This window comes from Colletotrichum orchidophilum (assembly GCF_001831195.1).
Source record: "Colletotrichum orchidophilum strain IMI 309357 chromosome Unknown Scaffold_44.1, whole genome shotgun sequence".
Taxonomy (NCBI): domain Eukaryota; kingdom Fungi; phylum Ascomycota; class Sordariomycetes; order Glomerellales; family Glomerellaceae; genus Colletotrichum; species Colletotrichum orchidophilum.
This window is the reverse complement of record NW_019173000.1, coordinates 164,647-191,427: the sequence shown is the minus strand read 5'-3', so window position 1 is coordinate 191,427 and position 26,781 is coordinate 164,647. Positions and strand designations below refer to the sequence as shown.

Below are 26,781 nucleotides of genomic sequence, written 5' to 3'. Positions count from 1 at the left end.
AAAAGTCACAGACCGGCTGTCTGTGACTCGGCACCGCATTAGAGACGCCTGGAAGAGGAAAAGCAGATACCATCGTCTAATTATCGTTCATTATATAAAAGCTGATTTTATGAGATTGGAAATGGCCGTTTCCTTGACTACCTATTCTGGAGATGTGATTGCACCGTGACCTGAGGCGGGAAGGTTTAGAAAGTTGGTTTAGTAAGTTAGTTCCGTAGCAACCACCCAGTCTTGGATTCTGCCGCCGTCGATTGAGGACTCGGCTCAGCAACTGCCTGCTTGGAGTAGATCCCGAGCTTGTCTGATTTCCTTGCAATCGAGTCCCTATTGTTAAGACTGACGCGCAAGTTGAATGGGTCGCCGAGACTGGCGATAGAGTAGGGAACCAGAGTCACGGAGAAAACCCCATCATGGGTGACGAAAATCTATACACTAATACAAGGCAAACGTCAACAGAGCCCAGAGATGTCCAACTCCAGATCATGTCGCAATGCCGTTTATGCGCGGAGGCCGCGCCGTGGGCTATCGTACGGAACCGTCCACCCACAAAGATAAGCCTTCATGCCTCTCCTTCCCTCTTTGCACCCAATCCCGAGAAAAGAAGAGTTCCTCGAGAGCAGACGCAGCATCTTTCGTTTCCCTCCCATTCTATTTGCGAGTGGCGTAGTGGATGCCCGGGGGCAGGTTATTGTACAGACCGCCGGGGAGACGGATTCAGTGGAGGAATGGGTTTGGGATATTTAGTGGGCATCGGGTTGGCTAACAATGTACTCAACCGCCTTGTCGACTGTGAGGAGTAGGTTAGCATTGAAATGTTCAGACATAAGGGAATGCAGAGGGCGTACTCGAGTGGATGGTGTCGGCGTCCTTGTCGGGGATCTCGATGCTGAACTCCTCCTCAATGGCCATGACGACCTCGACGGTGTCCAAGCTGTCCAAGCCAAGGTCGTTGGCAAAGTGAGCGTTGGACTTGATCTACACGTGCAAACAGACACATGTCAGCTTCTCTGTTTCAATGCAGTACCACATCCCCATTGATGCGGGTTCTGTGCATTGGCAAGTCGTGTAGAGTGACGTACGTTGGCTGGGTCGTTGACCTTGTCGAAACCCTGCAGCAGAGCAAAGATGCGGCCCTCAACCTCCTGCTTGTTCAGGCCGGTGGCGGCAGAGTACATGCGAACGGAAATAGCCTTGGGAGCGGCGCGGAAGGCAGCTTGGGGCGCGACGAGGGATCTCCGGGCGAGGGGAGCGGACTGCTGGACGGCGGGACGGATGGCGCGCGTGGCGGCGGCCGCGGAACGGAGGACTGCTGTGCGGAACATTTTGGTCTGTGTAGATGTGAGGGGGGAGGCTTCGGGAGCTCTGGCGATGGAATTGGGTTCGGGATGGAGGAGATGGAGGTTTGGTTGGTTGGTTGGTGACAGCTAAGCTGGGATTTGATGGGAGCTTCGGGGTGGAGGAGGAGGAGCCGTAAATGATGGATGCCAATGATGATGATAAATTTCTCGTCACCCCCCCGAGGTGTCCCTGGCTAGCTCCCGGGAGCTGCACGTGCACAGTCATGTGACTGATGTGATTCTTTCATTCCGCCTTCCAGCCAGACCAGACGGAGTGAATTGAATGAAACGACCTGAGAAATACCGTCAATATCCTTAATTGAAGTCTCAAAAGCTCTCAGCATCAATTGGCCTGTGTCTAGCGAGTGAAGCCGTCATCGACGAGTCTGAGGCGCTTCTCTTCCGATTGTCCCAACTCCCGGGCTACCACGTGACCCACTCACAGCCAATCAATTGGCGCCCTTTGTAATCCCGCACCAAAGCTCGCCTCTCCATCCCGAATGTCCATAACGTCAAGCTCTCATCGCCGGAACATCCTGCTCCCTCACTACGCCGCCCTCGACCCTCCCGCCGTCCTTAACCCTCGATCCGACCTCGGAACCCCCCAATCTGCCCGGTCAATTGGCGCCGACGCATCCCTTTCCATCGAGAAAAGCACAATGCCTCCCGCGGCTCAGCTCCCCGTCACCATGTTGGCCCTGGCGTCAACAAGGCCGGTCGCGAGAAATTCGTCGGCCGCCATGCAGCACGTCGGCAGGCTGATGGCTGCCAACGCCATGCGCACCTACGCAACGCCCGCCGGTCCCCCGCCTCCCAACTTCCGCATGAAGAGACATCAGACCTGGGACGAGGACCAGGAGTCCACGTTGAACAAGCTGGGTCGCTATTTCCTGCTCTCCGAGATGGCGAGAGGAATGTACGTCCTGCTCGAGCAGTTCTTCCGGCCGCCCTACACCATCTACTACCCCTTCGAGAAGGTGAGCAAATCAATTTTCTGGACTTTTGGGAGCATCATCAGAGAGACAACGGAGGAATTGAGGACGTTGGGAGGTTATGGGAAGTCCGTACAGCGACCGCAGGAAGAGCCGGACCATTGCCGAGATTGGAGGGACACGCAACGACTGGGCTGCCAACGCACGAAACCACATACACCGCAAGAAAGAGAGGGGGATTCGAGGCAAAACAGGCTGAATGGAGAGCATGACGGCTAACAGGAATTGATTAGGGTCCCATCTCCCCCCGCTTCCGTGGCGAGCACGCCCTCCGCCGCTACCCATCCGGCGAGGAGCGCTGTATTGCCTGCAAGCTCTGCGAGGCCATCTGCCCGGCCCAGGCCATTACCATTGAGGCCGAAGAGCGCGCCGACGGCTCCCGCCGCACCACCAAGTACGATATCGACATGACCAAGTGCATCTACTGCGGCTTCTGCCAAGAGTCATGCCCCGTCGACGCCATCGTCGAGTCCCCCAACGCCGAGTACGCCACCGAGACCCGCGAGGAGCTGCTCTACAACAAGGAGAAGCTGCTGTCCAACGGTGACAAGTGGGAGCCGGAGCTGGCAGCCGTTATCCGCGCCGATGCCCCTTACAGATAAAGAAATTTCTATGGTCGAGGGTGTGGAGGTAGAGAGCGAGAAGTCAAGGAATCACACCTTTTTTTTCCTTTTGCAGTTTAATGCCTAAAGGATGGATACATCGAGGCGCGCGTGGGGAGACGGCCGCAGGGCAAAGAGGCCGCGGCAGCAGTGATTCTGGCATGTTGTGTATGTGTACAGACAGGTCAGGATCGATTAGACTTGTGTAAATATCTCTCGCGAAAAGCAAACTTTTCTTTGTCTGTTGACCGCCGTCGCTCCCCAATCTTGGTTGATGGTATCGCGCAGGGTTGAAAATGTCATTGCATTTCCTGCCATTGTCTTCACGACTTATGCCATGTAAATTCGCATCGCATTTGGGCGGGGCGTTTTGGGTTGAAATTCAGAAGATGATTAATGCAATTTTGTAACAAACGTCTTTCCTCCCCTTTGGCGAGTTTACTCGCGGAGTGATAGCCAGAGAAGACAGAATACCCGACCAACGCCTTGCTTTGATATCATGGGCCAAGCTTGGTAAACACCAGCGACCTTCAAATAGCACGCTTTCGTTTCTTTTTTTTTTCCCCGGTTTGATACCGTGAGTTCAATCAACAACATCATAGACATGGCCACGTCCCTACGCATGAGACGATCAAAATGTTTTCTCCCAAGTTCCCCACCAAACACCCATATTTGCGGCCACGACCAGATCCAACATCTTCAACCCCTCGGGGTGGATGATTAGTTTGCCCAGCTTGGCCCTCTTCCCCCGGTTGCCCCCGCCGGCTCTCTCCTTGCCCAGCTTCAGATCGAACGGACTAGGCGGCTCATCCTCGTCGCTACACTCGCCATCTCGATTACCAACCTTGAGAAGCCGGCTGAAGTGCCCGCTCAGCTGCTCTCTCTTGCCTTCCTGCTTAAAGATATCCGTGCTAGGCAAATTGAATCGCAGCTCGCTCACGCTCGCCGAGTACGACGATGAACTCGACGGCGCGAGCGGGTTGCTGAGCCCGCCGGCCGTGGACAGGACGTGTCTGCACTTGACGCTTCGCCCAGCGTTTCCCGTACGAAACTCGCACCGGCCGTCCCACGGCGAGACAAACACGTACCCCTGTGGCCGGAGGCCGTGGCCCGGCTGCGTGATGATGGGGCCCGAATCGCTTCCGTTGGAAGACACGGAGCCCGTCGACTGAGTGCTCAGCTGGCGCGAGTGGCGGTGGGTAGACCTCGCCGGCGGGGAGCCAAAGGGGGCTGAGTCGCCGTCATCCATCAAGCTGCCTGAGCGCGACCGAGAGCTGAACTTTTCGCGAATGTTGGAGGACCAGGATTTGGTGTAGGACATGACGACCTGGCGTGAGAAGCCACCCTCGGGAAGCTGCTGCTGCTGCTGCTGCTGTTGCTGCAGGTGGTTGAGCGCATCCTCCGAGTTCGCAAATGGGAGGGCAGTAGACGTCGATGTCCGGGGCATGTCCACGCTCTGGCGCAGAGGCATGTGGCGGAACTTTGCGTAGCCGGAGGACTCGAGACGGATGTTGATGGGAGGTTGAGGGGCGTTTGCGCGGCGGCGGTCGTGAGCCGAGAGACCTGCCGAGTCGAAGGAAAAGTACTCGTACCCGTCGTCGCCAGCGTCCTCGAGCTGGTGGGAAGCGACGCGGCCGACGTTCCACTGGTTTCCCGAGCTCGGGTCGCGGCGGATGAGGGATAAGGTGTAGGGCACTTCTTTTGTGTTGTGGAAGCGGGTTGGTGAAGGGGAGCGAGACTGTTGGCGGTAGATGGAGGTCGAGCGAGAGTACCGGCGGGAACGCGCGGGCGACGACGAGGGTTCCTGCTGCGGCATGCGGGAGGGGGATTGGGAGGGAGAGGCGCGGTGGAGGTCTGGAGGAGGTCTGGGGCCGAAGGGCGCGTCCAAGTCGGGGGCCGGGGTCGGGATGGCTCGCGGGCCGGCGGGCTTGCGTGTGGGGGCCGGGGGTGAGCGGGAGATGGGTCGCGGGGGGAGCTCCGGGCGATCCTCTGTCCACCGGGATTGGCAGGTGTCGTTGCCGGTGCCGTAGCCGATGCCGTACCCCGTCGCGCTCCCGGTGCCGTAGCCGTAGAACCCAGAGTTGCGGTTGCCGGCAGCCGCCGGATGTGAGCCAGGAGCCGGGGCCTGAGTCTGAGCCTGAGTCTGAGTCTGAGTCTGAGTCTGAGTCTGAGTCTGAGTCTGCGGGGGTAGACGAGCGCGGGCTGGATCGGCTGGCGGTGAGGGTGCCTTTGAGCCCGCAGGGACGGGTTTCCTGCGGATCTGAGCCGTGCTGCGGGTACTTTCCAGGCTAGATCTAGGCGTGTCCGGGTTGCGCAGATGCTGAGATTGCTGAGATCCGGCGGCTAGGGTTGGATGGTGCGGGTGGCTGCCGTCACTGGGGAGTTCCAGGTGAATGTAGTAAAGTGAGTTTGCGACATCTTCGCTAGTGACATTTTTGAGATGAGGTTTTGACGTTGTCAATATGACGTCTGCGAGGTTGATGCGTTAGAAGTGCTATTTGTGAGTGGGAAAATGAGAGTGAACATGACAGACTTACCTCGCGTGCCCGGTACACGTGAGATGTAGAGTGTGAGCGGATCTTGACGTTGCTCCGCTGGTTTGTGAGGGTATTGTGGGGGATTGGCGGCGAGGTAGTTGAGCGAGGCCAGAGACCTAGCCTCGATCTGTGTGGACATTTCTGAAGGTTGAAATCTTTTTTTTTTTTCCCTGCTTCAAATGCGCCCAAGCAGAGGGACGGAAGGTGATTGTGAGTATATTTGGCTCAGTGCAGGTCGGCGGGAGGATTCCCGGGTGGTCAAGTGTTGTTGTGGTGTTGTGGTTGTGGGGGTGTTGTGTGTGAAAAAAGTGGCTGAGTCAAGAGGTGATGTGAGGCGGGAGGTTCACAGCCCACTCCCACTTTAAAGATACTCCCTTGCGCCTTACGAAGAGATACTCAGCTCGTCAAGGGCCAAGTGCCGCGAGTGAGGACAGAGGGTGGGTTTCGACGAAGGGGGACCAGGGAGCTGGCGCTGTCAAATATCACGGCTGGAGCTCGTGTGGGTCGGGAAACGGAGTTTGATGGAGAGAGTTGGTAAAAAGTTGAGCTTAAATGAGGGAAATTATTTATGGATACTTCATCTGGTAAATCTCACTCCTCGGTCTGTCTTTCCTTGGGATTGCCCTGCGCTGGTAATGGGGATGGTGGTGGGCTGGTAAATGTCAATTTGTTTGTTGTACAACAAAGTATCCGTACAATGCGAGTGAGTTTGGTGAGTCTGGCAATGAGAATTTTGAGTGCCGAGCGCTGTAATGAGTATCGCGTGGTTGGGTAAAATCTGAGCGGGACGTGATCGACTGGTAGCTGCAGGACGGGTGGTTGGAACTTGGGGTTTGTTTGGATTACAGACGGCGAGGGCTGGAAGATGAAGAGGAAGCAGAAGAGGGGCGAACGAGGGATACTAATATCGCGCGTTCCTGGTGGGTATCTTGCTGTACGTTGCTCCAGTTGTTTGTTCATGTACAGTAAAGAGTGGGAGGGAGTAGAGCGAGGGAGTGAAAAGTTGTTAGGTCGTTATGCTGATGATGAGGTACAGACACTCTATGGCAAGTATGGGGCGAGTCCGCCCTCAAAGAAGCAACGAGAAAAATAGAAACGCCGGCAGGACAAGGGGAAGCAAGTCCCCGGATCTGCAGTAGCGGCCGGAAGGGCTGTATCGTGCCTGGCAAGCCGCAAAAGGCTTGTCCTCTTCTCCCTTCTTCCAAATTGGCAAGTCGCTGGGGTTTGGCGGCACCGCTTGGGTCGTCTTAAACTGCGGATACCGACGGTCTCTGGGTGAGAAGCGAGCTGCTTGCTTGCTTGCTTGCTGGGCTGAGACTTATCCAATGGCAAAAAGGAGTCGTCAGCTGGCTGGGGCTGTGCTGTGCCGCGCTGCGCTGCTATGCGCGAGACGGCGGTGCTGGTGACTTCGCGGTGCGCAGTGCGGCGTACGTGTCCGTTCCGTGACCTTGGTGTTGGATATCTTGAATGTTGGAGGTCTGGTTTCTTGGTGCCGACGCCGGTGCGCTGTTGTTTGATTCTTTTCCAAGCTGTAAGCTACGCGAGGGAGCTGAAGTCAAGCAGGGAGACTTTGCTCTTGAGCCTCCGATCCAATGCCGTGACGGGTTCGGAGTAAATTAATGGTTTGGGCTTGACAGGGTCCAGAGCATAGGTCCTGTGAAATGAAAGTGGGCAGCTGGTACGGACTAGTTTGTGCTGGTTTGGGCGGGAAATGGAGGATGAGATTTGAACAAAAGTGAAGATGCCCCGTCTACGATGCTGATAGAAAGGCAAGTTCTTTCCCCTCTTTTCACATCTCGATGCTTCAGTTTGAAATTTGTCTGCATCGGAAAGTTGCCTTATGCATGGAAGATCTCCTCGGGAGGATTGGGGGGCCTCGTGCGGGAAGAGAGGGGGCTCGTGCTATTTTTTGCATGCCTTTTTTTTATTAACGCGGAACTCTCCAAATTCCTAGCGAGGGCGAGCGCGTACAGATACACAAACCAGCCATACTCTATACACTGATGGATGAGCTGCTTGGGAAGTTAGGATGAATGGACCACACGGCGTACTGGTCACTACTGTCGAAGAAATCAGACAACGGTCAACCACCCGGCCTGAGCGGCCCTGCCATCTCGCATAGTTCGGCATATGCTTGAGCTAGCGCCAGAGCTTGATCGAGGCTGCTTGTGCTCGCTGACTGGTTGCAGAGTGTCTCGGCTTCAGCGCGGGATGACGACCAAGGGTCTTGGATTCCCTCTCGAGATCCCCTAGACGCTTGAGACTGTCCGCGACTGATACATTTCCTCCGAGTGACTTCCCCGGCCGCATTGAAAATAACCAGTAGTTCATACAATATACACGTCGACGAGGCGATATCGTGGTCTCCAGAGGGTTACATTCCTATGCGGGTAGGGCCAGGAGATGCTGGAGATCAAAGGGGCCCGAGCTGTGAGGAGCTTTCCGCTACGAGGGTGACCAATGCAGAAGACCCTGAAGAGGTTTACCGCCCAGTTGACTTTGACGAATCAACATATCCGCATGAAGGCCAACGTCACTTGGAGCCTGTTGGAGGGCATCCACAAGCCCTTTGGAGCTGGGTAGTCAAACCAGTCTCCTTTTCGAGAGTCAGGTGTGGCAGAGCTCAAACTGGGGGATCCCTTCAGCGCAATCTGCATTCTCCTCCACGGCTCATGGACGGCCTTACGGGCCGTAGTCGGGCAACTCAGTCATCTCGTAGTCACCTTGAAATTGCTCTGGGGTCGATGGGGAAATGACCGCGCAGCACAGTATAGCAACACAAAGTTGATTCGAATAGAGAATTAGGACAAATGCTCGTGTCCACGTAACCTAATACCACTCCGGGACGTCCAGCTTCACACAACGTGACGCACCGCACCGGATCCTCGGTGGTGTCTACGTGTACGTCAACTTCAAGGGTCCAGGTGCGCTGTGGCGTCAATGAGACTTTACTATGTAACTGTGCACAAGCGCCCGCGCATGCCGCGAGACCCTGGCGTGCCTGGAGACGGCCAAGCCAGGGACCCCGACATCGCGCAGGTCGCCGTCCCCTGTGCCTGGCTGACTACACTATGCTGTCTCAAAATCCAAAGACTATCCGCCGAGCCACATTTGCGCCCCCTGGAAAACTTGCCGTCTGCCTTCTTAGTGCCTCAAGTAAGCCGGGACTCTCATCGAGCTTCGGCCTCTACGCTGACTCGGAACCCTACAGCTTGCCGATCAGCGAAGCCTGTCCTTGCCGGCCAGCTGGCGGGTGGAAACTCGTCCAACCTCGAAGGCTTGGGTCTCCCAGCTCGTCTCGCTAACGTGGCTGACTGCTCACCTGTCGACCTTTCCAAAACTTTGTGCCCCTTGTTTCCGCACCAGCCGTTCTTCCGGTCACTTTTGGTGCACCACCTGCGCGCTTATAATCGTGATGGGCGACGTTGACGATGATGTGTACGAGGCAGGTTAAGTTTGATGGTGATGTCACTCATCCTGGCTGGGTGAATATCAATGTAGACGGATATTGCTGTCTCTTGTCTCTCTATGCTCCTTTCTGCGCTATTTTTTGCAGTGGTCGTCACCAGGGATGCTGATCCGTGACGAATCCTTTCATCTCACGCGATGAACACCTCCACCATCGCGGTCACTGAGCAAATCCTCATGATCCAATGCAAGGGGGATAGCTCTGAACACAGCCATCCGAACGGGTCTATCGCCTTCGTGGCATGGAGGTTGAGATCTTAGGTAGGTCAGGATTATCTGGTTGACAATTGTCGTCTGGTGAGAGACTCTGGCCGTTGCCCTCGTCTACTCGTCATCACGGAGAATCCAACGGTCAGTCAACGGCTGTCTTGGGGTCTGATCCAAATCCCAAACGGGTGGGAAAGAATCCCAAGCAGACGGCACGGCAGTTTGCAGGTTGCCACCCGCCGCCAAGGAGGGCCAAAACCGGTCCCGTCACCGCGCAATAAACTCGAATGATGGACAAATGGGCGTGCATTCGGCCCCGTTCGAGACCCGACAACCGGGAGAAGAAGAAAAAAACAGAGTTTCGGCATCCGGGGACAAGAGGTTGAAAAACTGCCCAACGCCAACTCTTTGGCTTCTTGCCTTATTTCATATCATTAGGGATTGTTGAGTGCGAAAACATTCTCTGACAGCAATCCAAGCCCACTTCGTTGGAATCATCGTTTGCAATTGTCTGCCGGCTGTTTTTCCTCTTTCAGCTCTCAACGTACCCCTTTGTTTTGAACAAAGTAAGGAAATTGCTTACGTCACATTGTGGTTACAAGGCAGATGTCCACTTATAAGACTGGACTAGGGATAGTCCGCCGACCCTCGTCCGACTTTTCACTTTAAGGGGCTCTCTCGCCGTATCTGATTAGCAATCACTGCGATTCATGAACTTCTAACGGCTGCTTATAGCGCAAGACTTGGGAATCGCTGATGCTTTAGACGCAACCCCCAAGACTTCCCAGCTTCAACTGTGATGATCAGCAGCATGCGATCAAAGACGCAGAGCGCACCACGTCACTCAAGTCAAAATGAAGTGTGACAAGCCCACGCCATGACTGAAATTTGATCGGATACCATCCAGATGGTTATGATCTCTGGCGTCCCAAGAGCCGCGCTACCACTAGTGAGAGAATGTACAACACCAAAAGTAGATTGGCTTCGTGACATCGTGGTTCGGGCCAACTACCGACTTGGCTTGCGGAGGATCCCAAAGGAGCACCTTTGATCCCCCAGCATTTTGCCAAAGTCACTCATCCAGGTCCTCTTCGGATTCGCTTTCTTCAATATGGCGAAGTGGCAATTCGAAAAGAAGCCTTGCTTCTGCGAAGCGCGAGAATATATAATATGTTCACTCTGAATTGTGAACAACAAATGTAGTCCCGCCCAAAACCCTTCTCTGAGGCCTTCTGCAAGGGCTCTAATTTCCTGCCCATCGTACTGGGTTTGCCGGCACTGGCCCGAGATGTTCAGCCTTTGGAGGCTATAATGCTCCCCAATAAGGGGCCACCTGATTCTAGACTCGGCCGAGCATGGCAGGGCTTCTATTCGGCTAGTGTTTCCAACAAAAGACATAACGCCATCTTAGCCCCTCTTTCACGACAATGAATCAACATGAAAGATTCTTGCATCGAATCTACCAATGTTCCTCCGGAATTCTACACCCCTTGGTCTTGTTGTCAGACCCGCTCCACCACTCTCCTCTGGCCCCTTCAACGTAGCATCTTCTGCCGTGACCCTGGTCTTGGACTAAAAACACACACGATGGGCCGCTGCTCTGCTGCCTTACCCAACAGTAATTCGAATGGAGAACATCCCCGCTTATGCCAAAGCCGGCGGGCCAGAACAATCCCTCACTTTTTGGGAATTGCTGCGTTGCATCAAACTCCTCTCATCTCGTCAACCGGCTCTCGCGCTAGGAAATCTGGGGACTGGAAGCCAAGACTCTGGAAGTCTTGTATAAAGATGCGTCTCCTCGAGCAACAGTCTCTCTGATTCTTGGTCTTTTCTCCAGCACATACATTCACTTCTTCAGCCCTTTTTTTCTTCAATACCACACATTGACATTCGTTCTCCAATCCAGTCCTTCGTTTGAGAAAACCCCTACCGGAACCATGCAGTTCGCTACTCTTCTTTTGGCCGCCCTCCCGGCCACCACCATGGCCTTCCCCGGCCAAGTCCGCCGTGAAGAGCCCTCCAACAACGTCGCCAAGCGTGACTCCTGGGGCGGCGCCGTCTCGTTCGGCCCCACTACCTCCACCATTATCAACGCCGTCACCTACCTGACCCCCGGTGCCGCTCCCCCCACCCAGGCTGGTATGCTCTTCCTCTGGCCCGGCATGTCCAACGGCACCGGCAACCTCGTCCAGACCACCCTCGAGTCGTGGCCCGACAACACCTGGTGCGGCGCCACCCGCGGCCAGTGGTGTGTTCGCGCCTCCGTCTTTGGCGCCTTTGGCCAGATCGACAGCGAGACCACCGCCCCCGTCAGGGGAGACCAGAAGCTCAAGATCGAGTACGACCTCCTCAAAGATAACGAAACCTGGCGCCAGATCGTCACCGATGTTGCCAGCAACAAGGTCATCAGCACCCTCGACCACAAGGACGGTCCCTTCATGAGGGGCTACGGAACCGGCACCGAGTGCAACAACGGCTGCACTGGCACCGTTGCTGAGCAGATCTACTCTGACACCACCTTCACCCTCTCCAGCCCTGACGCCCACTTCGGCAAGACCATTGGTGTCAGCCAGGGTGCCACTTACACCGGCCTGACATCCAGCAATGGCAACAGGGTCTGGAAGATTGCCACTATCAGAGTCCCCAAGATGCACTAAATGCTTCACCCTGCGCTTCAAGAAGGAATACTTTCATTGTATATAGTACATAGTCTTTGACAGACTAGGAAGATGAGCCCATGGCTGCTTCCAGGTTCATAATTAAACCTTTTGCCCCTATTGCTTTCCATGATGGCTGTAAATTTTGCCGAAGATATTAGCGCACCCTAATTGTTTCCCTTTGGAAGATGATTCATATTGAATAGATGATGTGTGAGTGAATGTCATACCATTTTCATACTTGCATAAGGTATATGCTGTCTCGTTGCGTTTCTTTTTTACAGGAAACAGCAATAACAGAAGAATGGCATAGCTTCAGGAAAGAACCGCAAAATCAAGTTTTGATGTTGCTGTCAAAAAGATTGATAACGAATCTTTGGTAATCACAAATTTCAAGTATAATCTTACTTCTTGACTCTGAAGCCAAGAAGCATTACAGTAACTAGATGATACTGGTGTGGACTTTACAAATCACTCTCGCTCGTTCGGTTTTTTCATTTAGATATCAAATGAGCTACAGATGTCTCCGTCAGCCCGAATTGAGTTTTGATGGACATTGGAACTAAATCTGAAGTCAACTCAAATGGAAGCCTCGGGCAATATCATTAGTAATTCATTTGGAGTGAAAAGAAAGAAGCTACTCAGTTAAGATGGATGGGGTCTAGGATGCAATATCTTGCCTTGAACCTCGTGATATCCTCAGAATACTCTGCCAGCAATGAAGAGGACATTGCATCCTCATCACCTGGAGCTATTACTACCTACCTACCTACCTATATTGCCTCCAGGAATCATCCAGCTATGACAGCGATGAGTTGCCTACATCACAAGGTAGTTCGATCGGGGCTCAGGGAGTATTTTTTCAAAAACATGTCTATGAGAGTGATGTACGATGAGCAACCCGTATTCAAAGCAAATTCAGAAGGCTTTACTGCTCAGTTAGTACATCATTTGCAGAACTTGAACGGATGACGAGTCGAAAGTCGAGTGAGTGAATCTGACTACAGTTGTCTGAAAACCCTCGAAGTTGAAACTTAGTACTTCAGCTGCTTTCACTATATAATCATCTGGACGGTGACAGAAAGGTTTCCGTTGATACACTAAAGGTGGTCAGGTGGGTAGGTACCTTAGCTCGGTGTATCGGTGTGTCGATGTGCGCGGTCATCACGTCAGACCACCAAGGTAAGCGGTACGTACCTCTCGGCTTTCCTCACCTCAGTCTCCACACCCCGCGATCTCGGACGCAGCACTGCACCTGCACGTCAAGCTTCCTCCAAAAAAAAAAAGTGCCCGGCTAGCAGACAGACTCCAGCACGCTCCGCAGATCCTCCTCCTCCGCCAAAATGTCGACCGCGACGAGTGCCACCGCGGCGACCAAGGATGAATCGCAACCCGTCAAGAAGGGAGGACCCACGGTCTTGCGATCCATTCTGGCTGGATCTACGGCCGGCGCTGTCGAGATTGGTGAGTCCCTTTGCGGTCCCCGATGACGCACCAGTCGACGACGTGGAAGCTAACCCTAAGAAACAGCCATCACCTACCCTGCCGAATGTAAGACGACCGCGACCGACCCCGCATCGCGATTGACTCTCTGACCCTTCCTCGACAGTTGCCAAGACCCGGTCGCAATTGAACCGGAATCTGGGTGCCGGACAAAAGCTGCCGTGGCCGCCATTCGGAGCGCAATGGTACGCGGGATGCACCACGTTGATCATTGGCAACTCGCTCAAGGCGGGAATCCGTACGTGGAACTGCTCTGCCTCGGCCACAGTATCGTGCTGGCTGACGCTCAATTGATAGGATTCGTCGCCTTTGACCAGTACAAGACGCTTCTCTCCGACGCTGATGGCAACATTTCTGGTCCCAAGACTGTCATCGCCGGCTTCGGCGCCGGTGTCACGGAGTCAGCCCTTGCCGTGACCCCCTTTGAGAGCATCAAGACTACGCTGTGAGTGTCTTAGTCCACTGCATCAACGATATCTCGTAATCGCTGACCCAATGTTGCAGTATCGACGACAAGAAGTCCGGCAAGCCCCGAATGCGCGGTTTCCTCAGCGCCGTCCCCATCATCGCCCGCGAGCGCGGCCTCCGCGGTTTCTTCCAGGGGTTTGTGCCCACGACGGCCCGGCAGGCGGCGAACAGTGCGGTCCGCTTCAGCGCCTACAACGCCCTCAAGCAGATGGCCGAGTCTTACACAGCACCCGGAGAGAAGCTGGGCGCCGTCGGCACATTTGCCATGGGCGGCATTGCGGGGCTGATTACGGTCTACGCCACGCAGCCACTCGACACGATCAAGACACGCATGCAGAGCATCACTGCACGACAGCAGTATGGTAACTCGTTCCGTTGCGCGGCCATGATTCTCAAGCAGGAGGGTATCTTGACGTTGTGGAGCGGTGCACTGCCGCGGTTGGCGCGTCTCGTGGTGAGCGGTGGTCTCGTCTTCACCATGTACGAGAAGAGCATAGAACTCATGAACAAGGTGGATCCCGAGGGACGATACATCTAAGAGGGATTGCTGTAAAATACAATGGCGTTGAGGTTTTAGGTTTTTGGTATAGATACACTATACAGAGTACAGGTTTTGTACAAGATATCATACATGGGGCCTAGGCAAATGACGCATGCCCATACTATTGAGATGGCTTCCTTGTCGCTTTTGGATGCCGCGGGTTGTGTTTGGTGTGTATGTGGTGTTTCTTTGTGATTGTTCCGTCATCATTGAAGTCTGAACATGCCGGACAGCTTCTTGGACATGTTTTGCAACCATCCTCGCGTCGGTGCCTCCTCGAGCTCTCTCAACAGGTCTTCAAAGTATGTCGGCTGACTTTCGGGTTTCAAAAGGTCACCATTGAGGGGGAACTACAGAACTGTCAGGGTTTGCGATCCTGGTGGGCAAAGGGTCCTCGGGCTTACTCTCTTCTTGAAGCGATCGTCGGCGAGGGCGTACAGCGCATTCGCCTGCTTCAGCTCCTTGGCCTCGTCGACGACATTGGGCTTGGTGTATCTCCTCTCGATGCCTCTCTGGATGATCTCGCTGAACTGGGTCTCGGGGCGGAGGTTATCCTTGGGCCACAAGGCTAGGGCGGACCTAAAGTGCCTGTATGCTTGCTGTGAGCAGAAGGGGTCAGTGACGTGACGCGACGGGTGCAAGGGCGAGCATGGAGGCAGAAGGGAGAGACATACACTCGTTGTGCGCGCCATGCTGGCAGCGATATTGGTAGAAGTAGAGAATGGAGGTGAGTCTACCGAATGCCGACGATCATGGTCTCACCGCGGGGGGAGGTGGCAGCGGATGGAGGGGTGGATGCGGCAGAGGTCGAATTCGCGGCAATCCAAATTCCCATCGACGACGTCAAGGATTTCGCTTCAGATGGCACTCGCCAAAGAATTCATCTGTCAGTGCACATGAATGACATTGGGTGGATTAATCAGGAGATTCTGATTGGAAGAAGAGATCTCGAAAGGTCAGGGGGTCCGATAGGCATTGGGAGCCACTTGCAGGAGTGTCAGGGAGGTGCCCACCTGCCTAATGCGAATGATTTATTTGCCTGAGGCCTTCGTTTACCCAACTCCGTCTCACGCTCTTTGTCAGCCCAGCAAGGAGGCAGCCGTTGGCACCCCCGTGCCCCCCTCATCCGTCTCATAATCCCATTTTGTTCCAGCACATTCCCGCGGACAGGTACGAGTACGTACACGTTACCCCCCTAACAGTGATACTGCGAGAGGTCTCCACCTCCACTACCAGGGGCTCTCTACCTGGCGTTAGTGTAGAGCAGTAGCTTAGGTAATCCACTTCAGCGCAGCGAGACGAGCCCAGAACGGGACAGGAGGCATGCCGCACTGCTAGCACTGCAACCTGCTGCTCGGGTCCTGGGCTGACTCTCCGACTCTCATCACCGCCAGCCGTAGACGAACCGAGCCAACGCTGATGGCGTAGTCCTTTTTCCCTCCGACCAACACCTTTTTTTCTTCAGCACAACAACACCCACGCCGTTCCTTTTTGTCGCCTCACCTCTTTGGACTTTCCTACGACCCTCGCGAAACGATTTCTCGCCCCTTTCCTTTGATTTTCCGCCTTGTCCCTTTCGAATAGCAGCCGCCGTATCTCCGATTTTATCCCGCGTCCGATTCCTTGTCCCCCCCGACTATTCCTACATAGCGCTAGCCGTCTTCTCTACAGTGGCGAAAGGGGGCGCCCCGAGTCCTGCGGTTTCAAGACAACAAGAGAGAGAAAACAAAAACTTTCAAAATCATTCGTCAAGATGGCTGGACGTTATGAGCGGGTATGTTATGTTCCAAGGCCGCTTTTTCTTTTTACAATTTTCGTTTTCATCTACTGACTGAGTACTCTTTGCAGGTAAACGCCCAAGACGAGGACGACTTCAATAGCCCCAACTCGGCACCGCCAAGTCACGCGCAACCAGTGCCAAACTCTCCGCCGCCATCATTTCACTCGAGAGCTTCATCGCGCGATCGCGCGGCACACGGAGTCGACTCGACGCTCGCCGACGCATTCGATACCGACGGCGACGACAGCGATGACGACGCCGACGATAGGCAAAGATTAGTCCGCGCCGACTCCACCTTGACCTCCCGCGGCCCATCACGCAACCCGTCCTCCGAGTCAAGACCCCAGCCCGACCGGCAGGTCACCCAGCTTCCTCCTACCACCGCGACGGCGGCAGGCGGACCTACGACGCCGTTTCGTATCTACGGCAGCGGTATTCAAAATGAGGGCGTCTTTTCCAACTTGACAGCGAAGCCCGAGCGGGGAGGCGAGACGAAGGAGGAGCAACCTCCGGTATGTTCAATCTACCACTTCCATGCTTCGTATAGTAGTGGAAGACGGCATGGGACCGGGAATGCGCTGTTCTGACGAGTCTCTAGACCTACGAGCAAGCCGCTGCTGACGCGGCGCCTCCATACTGGGAGACGACCATCCTGGCCCCAGGCCTCGGCGGACCCGACGAAGTCTATATTGATGGGATGCCAGTCGGATCTCTCTTTAGTTTTGTCTGGAATGGCATGATTTCCATGTCCTTCCAGGTTGTCGGTTTCATCCTCACATACCTCCTTCACTCGACTCACGCAGCCAAGAACGGGTCCCGCGCCGGCCTGGGCATTACGTTGATTCAGTACGGGTTTTACATGAAGGGCACGACAGAGGGCGACCACCCACCCAAGATGAACGGTCAAGACGGATACGCGGCACCGCCAGATCCAAACTCGCACAATTTCGACCCCAACGCGGTAACCGGCGAGGGCGGCGGCGGCGTGTCGGACATTACCGGGCAAGAGTGGATCGCGTACATTTTGATGGTTGTCGGATGGTTCATCCTCATCAGGTCCGTCAGCGACTACTTAAAGGCACGGCGCCATGAGCAGCTCGTTCTGCAAAGCCCCGACCGTGGGCTGCCTGTGCCCATTATTGCAGATGGCGAGTCGTCCGAGAGAGTGGTATAGCATTGGCGTTTTCGTGCGTCACAGCGTGACGAAGCGTGGTTGGCTTTTTTTACGTGGATCATTGGGCCACGAGTCTACGTACGACATCAGGCACCGCGCCGTTTCTTTGTGTTGTGCGTTTCGGGTGTTTTTAGGGAACGGAAATGGGAGCAGGGTAATCTACATAGGAAGCACAGCAGCAGCTTTCATCCTCGGCATCAATACTGGGATTTTCTTGGGTACACCACACATGGTCTCGTCTCTCGTGTTTAAATGCATGTCCATAGCATTGCTTTTCTGCGCCAGACTAGAGGTAAACCCCTCAAATTCCTACCAATTCCTTGAGGGGAGAAAGGCATGTGAGCACTCGCACTCCTTTAGTGCTTGTAGCGGGATGATCCGCTTGGCGGGGTCGAGAGTTTCACTCAGCTCCCACTTGCCCGGGCAGCCTGGAGCGCTTATCGACAAGGGTCGAGAGCGCCGGGGTTCAGCGCACATCCACCACGTCTGCGCTGCAATGGGTGCTGTAGCTTTAGCTGTAGTGATTAAGGTAGGTAGTATGGGCATGCTGCGTCATCCCACCTTGAGGAAGGTACCTCATGCGAATCATCTTTCGTCTATTACATTTTGATTTACAATGCGGCGCTTTCTTTCCTTCTTTCTCGCAAAACGTCTGTCGCACATCCGTCTACCTCGTCAATCCTTCACTTCTACTACCAGACATAGCAAACGAACCGCTCACCTCTTAGTCCTAGCAGAGCGCCCGCCACTACGAATATCAGACGCCCTTCGGTACGGAGAGCTCTCAAGCTCCTCCTGAGCTCGACCCAACGGAAGACCCATCGCTTTATACACCATTCACCCGCCACCAACTTCAAAATGGCCTGGCGAAGCTCAGGCGCCACAAACAAAGACCTGGTCGAAAATATGTGGCGGCACGGCCTCATCAAAGACCAGCGAGTAAAGGACGCCTTTCTCAAGGTACCCAGTTCCGCAGTCATTGCCATAGTCACGCCAGGAGCAACATCCTCTGATCTGTTAGGTTGACCGGGCACACTACGCTCCCAGTGCGCCGTACGAGGACTCTCCCCAGTCCATAGGCTACAAGGCCACCATCTCGGCGCCTCACATGCACGCTAGCGCAACCGAGTCTCTCCTCTCGTATATCCTGCCCTCCGATCAGAAGCCCGCCCCACGGGTGCTAGATGTCGGCTCTGGCTCGGGGTACTTGACGCACCTCCTTGCCGAGCTCGTGGGGGACAAAGGGGTCGTCGTCGGCCTGGAACATATACAGGCACTGAAAGACATGGGGGAGAGCAACATGGCCAAGAGTACCGAGGGGAAGGCACTGTTGGACAGCGGCAAGGTCAAATTCCGGGTTGGTGATGGACGAAAAGGCTGGGTGGAGGCGCCGAGACAGGGGGAGGACGCCGGGTGGGATGCCATTCACGTCGGAGCCGCTGCGGTGGAGCTTCACCAGGAGTTGGTGGATCAGCTCCGGGCACCTGGGAGGTGAGCTGGGCCCGTGCCATGACCTGTCAAAGATGCTGACTATTGACAGAATGTTCATTCCCGTCGAGGACGATAATGGCTACGATCAGTACGTCTGGGCCATTGACAAGAAGGAGGACGGGTCCGTTGTAAAAGAGAAGCTGTTCGGGGTTCGATATGTACCCCTGACCGATGCTCCCAAGGCGTGACTTGACGACGATACCAAGCTTTGATACAACATCTATTTGCGATGTACATGACGGGACAGTTAGTAATGAACAAGCATACTAGGTCATTTTCACCATCAATAACATGAACACTGTGTTCTGAAGTACACAACAGACTTACGGTGCGCATGTCACACATTCATCCACACACGACTCGGTCTAGAGAGTCATTGAGGCCTTGAGATGGGCGTTGACCTTGGTAGGGAGCATCAAAAAAGTGCCAGGGTTACTCTGTTGGATCCCAGAGAATATGGACCTGTTCAGGGCTTGCGGGGACCCTAGGCGGACACAAGCTGCATTAGTGGCCACCAAGAACACCGCCGGCAACCTACCTTCAACTCCGTAACGGCCAGCCATATTTTGTGTAACACAAGGATGAGGCTCTTGGAAACAGCTCAAGGCTCACAGCCCCTGGGAGAATTCGTCAGCTTTGAAGGAGACAATGCCCCAAACTTTGCCATCCTCTCCCACACATGGGGGGAAGAGGAGGTCACGCTGCAAGATGTGCGCGATGCCCAAAAGGACATCGGACTGATGGCCGGCTACCCCAAGATCACGGGAGCTTGTCGACTTGCCCAGAGCCAGGGCTACGACTACATCTGGATCGACACTTGCTGCATAGATAAGACGAGCAGCGCCGAACTATCCGAGGCCATCAACTCCATGTTCAACTGGTATGAGCAGGCTGGCGTTTGCTTTGTCTACCTCTCCGACTTGGACTATTCGACATACCGGCAGCCTGAGAACGCTGCTCCGTTGGAAGAGGCCTTGCGCGAATGCCGCTGGTTCACCCGCGGCTGGACACTCCAAGAGCTCATCGCCCCTGACAATGTCGACTTTTACGACAAGAACTGGCATCTCATCGGCTCCAAGCTCGACGGGTCGCTGGGCCCCGCGTTGGCAAACGTCACGGGGATCAACCTGGATATATTGAACAAGACCTTACCCTTGGAGTCTTCGAGCGTCGCCGAGCGCATGTACTGGGCATCGTCGAGGGTCACGACCCGGAAGGAGGACGTGGCATACAGCCTGATGGGCATCTTTGGCGTCAACATGCCGCTGCTCTACGGCGAGGGGATGAAGGCTTTTGCGCGGCTGCAGGAGGCCATCCTGCAGGATACGGGGGACCATTCCATCTTTGCGTGGCACAGCAACTATGAGACTTCTACGCAGGAAGCCGTGTTTGATCAGCATATTTTAAGCAGCCTGTTGGCTCCGTCGCCGGTCGAATTTTCCCAATTTCACTATCTCCTCCCCCTGCCAGCGTTCGGGACGACGGGTCAACAGCCGATCCAGCTCACCAATCAGGGCATCAGGATTTCCATGTATCTTGAGCCTGTAAACGACAAAGGCGGTGATGGTAGTGCGGCGGACGACTTTTACGCTGTTCTGGACTGCGCGATCCAAGGAGAGAACGGGGATCAGTGCCCGCGGATCATGCTCCGGAAGCTGGCGGGAAACCAGTACGCCCGGGTCCGGACGGGGAGCGTCTGTACAGCCATCCCGGCGCCGGATTCGACGAAGCCCGGGAGGGGTAGCTACAAGACCGTTTTCGTCAAGCGGAACCCGATGTACGTGCTTCCCGAGATTTCGGTCCTCAAGGCGGGCTGGAAGATGGGCGGGAATCAGGAGGCCTACCTGGTGGTGGATTCGTATCCAACGGGGCCGTGGGTACCGAGCTTGGGGATCTTGCGGACGGGAAACCCGTATTTTGAGCCAGTGCTTGCTGGGTTGAGATTTGAGTCGCCGACGAACCCGCGCATTCAGGTCGATGTTGTTGTGGGATGGAGGAGAGCGGAGGAAGGTTGGAGGCTATGGTGCCATGCATGCGAGACGCAAGATGATTTGGGCATTGACGCGCTATTTAGAGACATATACTTTGCTGCTTCTGGCGAATTGGATCCTTTCTTCAGAACGGATATGAAGGTGAGCGTCAAGGTCCGCCCAGATGCTAGAGAAAATGGGAGGACTAGTGGACCTGTCAGTGGAAGGAGCTTTGAGATTCCTGTACACGTTAGGTTGGTTGAGGTTGACAGGCTGGGGAGGAAGGGGTTGAGGATCGAGTGTTGTGCACCGTTGCAGCCACAAATTCCTGGCTATCAAAGGACGGGACATTTGCCGTGGGAGGAGTATTGATTGAAGTTGCTCAATACCTGCCGTTTGTAATGAGTGTGACAGTGTGTATGACACGACGAGATTCTCGGCCGCACGCATCGCCGTGAAGTTTGACCACAACTCGGTATCCTCGATGCTGATATTTTCAGACCGGCATCACATGAGCATGTTAGAAAACCCTAAACCTATCACTGGCAGCTACATGTAAGAGAAGAAGTTCATCTGGATATAAATATTGTAAAATAAGAGTGACGAACACGCAAGGGCAGGTTCCCAGACCATCCACTCCTCACTCAGCCACGTCGCGAAAGAGAAGAAACGCACACTGCCTACCCCGTCAAGCAATAAACCACAAAAACGCCTCATAAAACCATGAAATTATATCAAATCCGGTTCTGTTCTTCCTCCTTTGCGGCGTCCGCCTGCCTCGAGTCCAATACGCCGCTGAGGTGCGTGTACGCCATCACCACGTTGCCAATCTGCGGCATGTGCTTGATACTCAGGAAAGCCTGACCGTGGTCCATGCCCTCCAGGTACATGAGCTCCAGCTCCCCCCTCCCGCTCCACCTGCCGGGCGTCGTTGCCCACTCGGGCTTGTCGTGCCGCGTGTAGTTGAGGTCGCCAAAGTAGACGTAGCTCGCCACGGCGTCCGGGTCCGTGACGCAGTCCTCGCCGCCGAGGACGACGGTCGTGCGCTTCCCTTGCAGCTGCGGCGTCCAGAGGATGAAGTCCTGCCAGCGGAAGCGGCGGGCGAGAGTATGCGCGACCATGGGATCCGTGGCGACGAACCAAATTTCCCATTCGTTGCCCCATTTGGGCGTGCGGCGCGTGAAGTTATATGCCACGGCGGGGAGGTGGAGGAGGAGTGATACAGGGTCGATGAGGACGAGGGAGTTGATCTTTGGCGCGATGTCGGGTCTCTGCAAGAACGGGGACGCCAGGAGGGTGCCGAAGGAGTTTCCAACAAATACAAAGTCGTTGTAGTTTTGCTGCTTGATGATGGCGTCCATGCCGTCGACGAGCTCCTTGGTCGTCTGCAGAGGGGGGCAGATGCGCGAGGAGACGGGGAGGATCTCGATACACAAGACGCCGACGTCCTTTGGGATACTCCAGAGCCAGAGTAGGTACGGGATCATGCCGACGCCAACGCCGTGCATGAAGAGGATCGGGCGCTGGGTCTCTGACGTGTGCGGGCGGCAGAAGTAGCTCAGCTTCGGGTCGGCGGACTCATTGGGCGAGAAGAGAGTCATGGGCCGCCATGGGAAAACGGAGAGGAAGGTGTTGCGAGGTTGGCGGTAGAACTTGAAACCTCTGATAAAGAGGACGAGGGTTGCGAAGAAGTCGAGAGAGCCAGTGGTCTTTTTGTGGCGTGTTAGTTGACGGGGTAGACCTGTTTGAGGGAGAATGTTGGCAGTATTGTTCACTTACAAGATAAAACAGCAGGCTTCGGTGCGTGATGGTGACGGGATCAAAGCTGAGGCGCAGAGGGGTTGAGTCTCCGAAACCTCTCTTGATGTTGACTCCAGCCCGCTCTTCGACTTCCGCAACGTACTCTTCAAGTTCCTCGTCATGTTCTTGCGGGTTGCCTTGCTTGTCGAACAATGCCCACATCAACCAGTCCTTGACGTTCTCCCTGCGGATATCGCCAGTCTGGGCGTTGCAATGCCATTTCCGGACATACTGCTCGACGTCCGGGGCGTGATCCAGCCCCTGGTAGAAGAACCGCCGGCGTTCCTCCTGATTCAGAGGCTCAGGTTGGAGACTGAGCTTTTGTAGACGACGGCGATAGGGCACGAACCACGCAAAGTAGAAGATGATTTCGATGGCGCCGACAACTTCGATGATGATGGACACGGGATGGGCGATACCGGGCACGCCAGCAAGGGCGAAGATGAACCAAAAGTAGAGGAAGCAGAGCAGTCCGAGGTACTGGAAGTATATTACAATGGACCTTACGAAGATGAGTTCCGGAACCGACTTCCCCACGAGCATTGTTGGATCGGGGGCCGTTGAACGGCGCTAGTATCTAGTGGCGAAAGGAGGGCTCTCTTGGTCTGTCAGAGTCCCTTGGCGTTAAGTTGACGACGTCTGTCAAGACCAGAATGGAATGCTTGCGCAGCGGCATGCTGTGAATTTAATATTACGGGCAATTTGAATCGACAAGTTTGGGACCGACGTCAGGGATCTACGAAACGGTATGGGTCCGGCCTGCAACTTGGATCTGGCCGAGGGTGATTCTGGTTGCCTTGTCTACGCTTGTGATTTGAATGGCCACTGGTATGGGCTACAAACATGCTCAATCGACCCGAACTTTCAGGCGCGCTCCTTGCTGTGCGGGCAGTGCCTTGGACCGTGGAAAGGCAGGCTGCGAATGAAAGCTGGGTGCTGGAAACGGACGAAACTCAAATCGAAGCGACATGGTGCCATCTCCCAGCTGGCGGGTTACCGGTAGTCGTGCGGACTCGTGGCCGGCTGAGTACTTGCGTCGTAGTCAAGTGTCCAACGAGTCCACCAATGCCTAGACGAAACGTCACAGTCTGTGCTGTAAAGTTGGGTTGGGGAAGTGAGATGCGAAGCCATGCAGGGACCTGCTTGTCTCGATGGAGGGCAGCGAGGTCATTGGGGACCAAGGAATGATCAGTGGGCTCGAAGCCAAATGCCGAATCCAGTTGGTTACGGTTTACGTGAGGGGGGGTGACGGGGGGTTTTCTGGGTCAGAGTCAAGCCCGGAATAGAGGCGGGACGTGGAAAGTCGGGTCGACATGTGCCATCTCGAGTACGAGAGGAGGAGGTTCACGTCCCGTTGAGTTGGGAGTGCACGGATTTGAGCGAGAATGGCCCAGCGACCCAGCGACCTGGGAGCCAAGTCAGATGTGGTCAAGTGTCCAAGTGAGGTATATTGGGAAGACGGGAAAGTGAATGCTTGTAAAGTAGATTCGAATACGATGATCTGTGTTAGTAAACTATGGCCACGATTGGAAAGGTGTTTCGAACACGGCAAACTCGACGAGCTTCATCTTGGGAGGCGCAGTGTTTCGCTGATGGAGACTGAGAGAGCGAAGAGAGAGAGAGAGTCCTTTCGCTTTCGCTTCAGCTGGATTCATCCGAGTCGACCCGCTCTGCCTTCCCAACCAGGCACCTCGGGCGGCCACTCTAGCACACTGCTAACCCTTTTTGGAGCTAGCGGCAAGCCACCAAAGATCGAATCCCGTGCCAAAATCCACTCGAGTCTCCAGGGCCCCTACGCCCCGCGATGAGGAAAACGTGGCTGGACCCGTTCCATCTATCAGAGGCTCCCGACTGGACGCCACCAGATGGAGCGGAGGAACATTCCAACCGTATTCCAGCCCTGTGGACGCCACGTAGCTGTCTTTTCAGGCCAGAAACACCCTGTCTGGCTTACATTTTGGCAGGCGGCAGCGCTAAAGAGTTCGAACCCCGTCTCCAAGATCAGTAATTCGGCCCAACTCAACACTTTCACGGCTCCGCGTGGCTTGAAGAGTACGCATTGCAATCGTGTTCCTCTGAGTCTGTAGGTAGGATAAAAGGCGACCATGTTCTCCCTTTTCGAGTGAAATATGAAGCTTGTCCATCATTCTTGACGACTATTACTCTCAACTCTTAGCATCTTCTCTCATCTCATCCTCTCGTCGATCCCAAACAATTCGGTGGAATTCTGCCACAGCCCATCCGCCCCGATCCGCCATCCCCCACACGGTCTCACTTTTCGCATCCGTACTCGGTCCCGTCCCGAACCCCATCCCACCACAGGCCACTCAACAACCATGTCCTCCTCCGCAAAGACCATTCTCTTCCTCGGAGCCACTGGCGGCTGCGGACTCTCAGCTCTGCGCCGCTCCCTGGACGCCGGCTTCACGTGCATCGCCCTGTGCCGCACGCCGTCCAAGCTGACCTCCGTCCTCCCGTCCGAAAAATACCCCAACCTCCGCATCGAACAGGGCAACGCCCACGACGCCGACGTGATTGCCCGATGCGTCGTCTCGCCCCTTGACCCGACCCGCTTTGTAGACGCTGTCGTCTCCTCCATCGGCGCCTGGTTCGAGCTGCGCAAGATGAATCTAGAGGATGTCCACGTCTGCGAGAAGGGCATGATTGTATTGCTCGACGCCATCAAGAAGCTGCGCACGGAAAAGGGTGTCACTGGAAAGCCGCGCGTCATTGGCCTCAGCAGCACCGGCATTTCCAAGTTTGGGAGGGATACGCCTCTCGTCATTCAGCCTCTCTACAAGGGACTTTTGCACACCCCGCACGAGGACAAGAAGGCCATGGAGGAACTCCTCTTTGCTAGCGACGAGGCCTGGACTGTGGTGCGCGCCAGCTTCTTGACCAACGGAAAGGAGCAGCCGGCAGGAACGGTCCGGGTTGGCGTCGAAGACCCTGTCAAGGGTGTCGAGGAACTGGCTATTGGGTACAGCATTGCACGTGAAGATGTTGGCAAGTGGATGTTTGAAAACATCTTGCAAAAGGATGGAGACGACAGATATGTCGACAAAGTTGCTACTGTCACCTACTGAGTGTTTTTTTTTTTTATTTTTGGTTCTCGCGACGTTTCGGAATTGCCTCATCAGGTAGACATCTCCTTTCAATACCCTAGTTCTAGTTTGTTCGTTTTAGGTACATGTATGATTCTCGATTACGTCTCATCTAATATCTGATTTACTACCTACTCCCGACCGAGCACTCGTTCCTTTTAAAAAAGCACTGGCCCACCAAGAGCCACCGTTCAACTCAAGCCCTCTTTTGGAGTGTTCAAGTTGCGCTTGAGGAAGCGAACGAGATCATCGACGCCTTCGGGTTCAGTAATCCAGTGGCCCCCATATTGGTACTCGTGCCACTCGACGTTTACCGCACCCATGTTGCGCAATGCCGCATAGATGATTCTTCCATTTTCCACTGGAACCACGTCGTCGTCGAGGGCGTGGGCAAGGAAGATGGGGGTGAGTGTTATCTCTTTTGTAATGATGTACCCCAATTTTGGTTTCTCGTGCTGTATGCAGTGGTACTTTCCACAACGAGCCTTTCCGTTGGGATCTAGGACTCCGTAGGGCGAAAGTTCTGGGTAGGCCCAGCTGGAAAAGCCAAAGAGCCCGCCCAAGCCTTCGCAGCTACTCAAGAAGGCCGCGACAGCTGCTGCAGAGCCTTGGCTGATGCCGCCCAGAATCACTTTCTCGCGTGACAGAAAACGAGACTCCTGATCTATAAGGCGGCTAATAAAGTCGATACTTTGACACAAGCCTGGTTCCTGTAGTTCGGGTTTCTCGCCTGGGTTGTCTGTTGACCACATATCGAACCATTGGGTTAATGGGGTGCCGAATCGCTGGGACGGGATTGCCGAAGCGCTAGGGAAGACCCGTTTAAAGGTTGGGAACAGGTCCTGGAGCGTTCGAGGGGGTGGTATGTCGTCTGCTTGTCCGGGACACTGCTGAGCCAAGACTTTTGCCAGGTCTTGGGATATCTCGCTTTCAAAGAATTCTGCTGCAAAATCATTGCCGCTGCTGTCTCTGCCGTGGAGGAGAATGACGGTGTGTGTGTGCTCGTGGCCCTGAACAGGATCGATGGTGCGAATCTCTCCAGGGGCCGTTGCCATGCTTGCATCCATTATAGGTGCGTTCCATTGACGATATCCTAGGTAGGTTGATGTTGAACAAGGGTTGTGTGGGTGATTTGGATGACGGAGGGGAA

At 54.9% G+C, this 26,781-nt stretch overlaps 13 protein-coding genes across 13 annotated transcripts; 8 read left to right on the top strand and 5 right to left on the bottom strand.

Annotated features, from left to right (window-relative positions):
• Window positions 1-740: 740 nt before the first annotated feature.
• On the bottom strand, window positions 741-1,322 carry CORC01_06084 (acyl carrier protein; the record flags this gene model as incomplete). Its single annotated transcript, XM_022617726.1, has 3 exons — window positions 741-787; window positions 846-975; window positions 1,080-1,322. 3 exons carry the CDS (start codon window positions 1,320-1,322, stop codon window positions 741-743), a joined length of 420 nt encoding a protein of 139 aa, XP_022475782.1.
• A 515-nt stretch (window positions 1,323-1,837) lies between these two features.
• Window positions 1,838-2,931, top strand: CORC01_06083 (NADH-quinone oxidoreductase; the record flags this gene model as incomplete). The annotated part of the gene is made up of 2 exons (XM_022617725.1): window positions 1,838-2,314; window positions 2,563-2,931. The coding sequence occupies 2 exons, from the start codon at window positions 1,838-1,840 to the stop codon at window positions 2,929-2,931; spliced, it is 846 nt and encodes a 281-aa protein (XP_022475781.1).
• A 631-nt stretch (window positions 2,932-3,562) lies between these two features.
• CORC01_06082 (uncharacterized protein) lies at window positions 3,563-5,607 on the bottom strand (the record flags this gene model as incomplete). Its single annotated transcript, XM_022617724.1, has 2 exons — window positions 3,563-5,400; window positions 5,469-5,607. 2 exons carry the CDS (start codon window positions 5,605-5,607, stop codon window positions 3,563-3,565), a joined length of 1,977 nt encoding a protein of 658 aa, XP_022475780.1.
• A 2,321-nt stretch (window positions 5,608-7,928) lies between these two features.
• On the top strand, window positions 7,929-8,897 carry CORC01_06081 (uncharacterized protein; the record flags this gene model as incomplete). Its single annotated transcript, XM_022617723.1, has 3 exons — window positions 7,929-8,047; window positions 8,322-8,392; window positions 8,680-8,897. The coding sequence occupies 3 exons, from the start codon at window positions 7,929-7,931 to the stop codon at window positions 8,895-8,897; spliced, it is 408 nt and encodes a 135-aa protein (XP_022475779.1).
• Window positions 8,898-11,080: 2,183 nt separating this feature from the next.
• CORC01_06080 (uncharacterized protein) lies at window positions 11,081-11,800 on the top strand (the record flags this gene model as incomplete). Its single annotated transcript, XM_022617722.1, has 1 exon — window positions 11,081-11,800. The coding sequence occupies one exon, from the start codon at window positions 11,081-11,083 to the stop codon at window positions 11,798-11,800; it is 720 nt and encodes a 239-aa protein (XP_022475778.1).
• Window positions 11,801-13,143: 1,343 nt separating this feature from the next.
• CORC01_06079 (uncharacterized protein) lies at window positions 13,144-14,309 on the top strand (the record flags this gene model as incomplete). The annotated part of the gene is made up of 5 exons (XM_022617721.1): window positions 13,144-13,264; window positions 13,331-13,351; window positions 13,410-13,541; window positions 13,601-13,748; window positions 13,808-14,309. The coding sequence occupies 5 exons, from the start codon at window positions 13,144-13,146 to the stop codon at window positions 14,307-14,309; spliced, it is 924 nt and encodes a 307-aa protein (XP_022475777.1).
• Window positions 14,310-14,518: 209 nt separating this feature from the next.
• Window positions 14,519-15,004, bottom strand: CORC01_06078 (uncharacterized protein; the record flags this gene model as incomplete). The annotated part of the gene is made up of 3 exons (XM_022617720.1): window positions 14,519-14,662; window positions 14,717-14,911; window positions 14,987-15,004. 3 exons carry the CDS (start codon window positions 15,002-15,004, stop codon window positions 14,519-14,521), a joined length of 357 nt encoding a protein of 118 aa, XP_022475776.1.
• A 1,061-nt stretch (window positions 15,005-16,065) lies between these two features.
• Window positions 16,066-17,266, top strand: CORC01_06077 (uncharacterized protein; the record flags this gene model as incomplete). Its single annotated transcript, XM_022617719.1, has 3 exons — window positions 16,066-16,086; window positions 16,161-16,604; window positions 16,691-17,266. The coding sequence occupies 3 exons, from the start codon at window positions 16,066-16,068 to the stop codon at window positions 17,264-17,266; spliced, it is 1,041 nt and encodes a 346-aa protein (XP_022475775.1).
• Window positions 17,267-17,995: 729 nt separating this feature from the next.
• On the top strand, window positions 17,996-18,945 carry CORC01_06076 (uncharacterized protein; the record flags this gene model as incomplete). Its single annotated transcript, XM_022617718.1, has 3 exons — window positions 17,996-18,226; window positions 18,288-18,757; window positions 18,807-18,945. Coding segments are annotated over 3 exons (840 nt in total), but the record flags the coding sequence as incomplete, so codon positions are not given.
• A 393-nt stretch (window positions 18,946-19,338) lies between these two features.
• On the top strand, window positions 19,339-21,099 carry CORC01_06075 (uncharacterized protein; the record flags this gene model as incomplete). Its single annotated transcript, XM_022617717.1, has 1 exon — window positions 19,339-21,099. One exon carries the CDS (start codon window positions 19,339-19,341, stop codon window positions 21,097-21,099), a length of 1,761 nt encoding a protein of 586 aa, XP_022475773.1.
• A 362-nt stretch (window positions 21,100-21,461) lies between these two features.
• Window positions 21,462-23,070, bottom strand: CORC01_06074 (uncharacterized protein; the record flags this gene model as incomplete). The annotated part of the gene is made up of 2 exons (XM_022617716.1): window positions 21,462-22,436; window positions 22,507-23,070. 2 exons carry the CDS (start codon window positions 23,068-23,070, stop codon window positions 21,462-21,464), a joined length of 1,539 nt encoding a protein of 512 aa, XP_022475772.1.
• Window positions 23,071-24,863: 1,793 nt separating this feature from the next.
• Window positions 24,864-25,613, top strand: CORC01_06073 (uncharacterized protein; the record flags this gene model as incomplete). The annotated part of the gene is made up of 1 exon (XM_022617715.1): window positions 24,864-25,613. One exon carries the CDS (start codon window positions 24,864-24,866, stop codon window positions 25,611-25,613), a length of 750 nt encoding a protein of 249 aa, XP_022475771.1.
• Window positions 25,614-25,822: 209 nt separating this feature from the next.
• CORC01_06072 (phospholipase/Carboxylesterase) lies at window positions 25,823-26,686 on the bottom strand (the record flags this gene model as incomplete). Its single annotated transcript, XM_022617714.1, has 1 exon — window positions 25,823-26,686. The coding sequence occupies one exon, from the start codon at window positions 26,684-26,686 to the stop codon at window positions 25,823-25,825; it is 864 nt and encodes a 287-aa protein (XP_022475770.1).
• Between the last annotated feature and the right edge of the window lie 95 nt (window positions 26,687-26,781).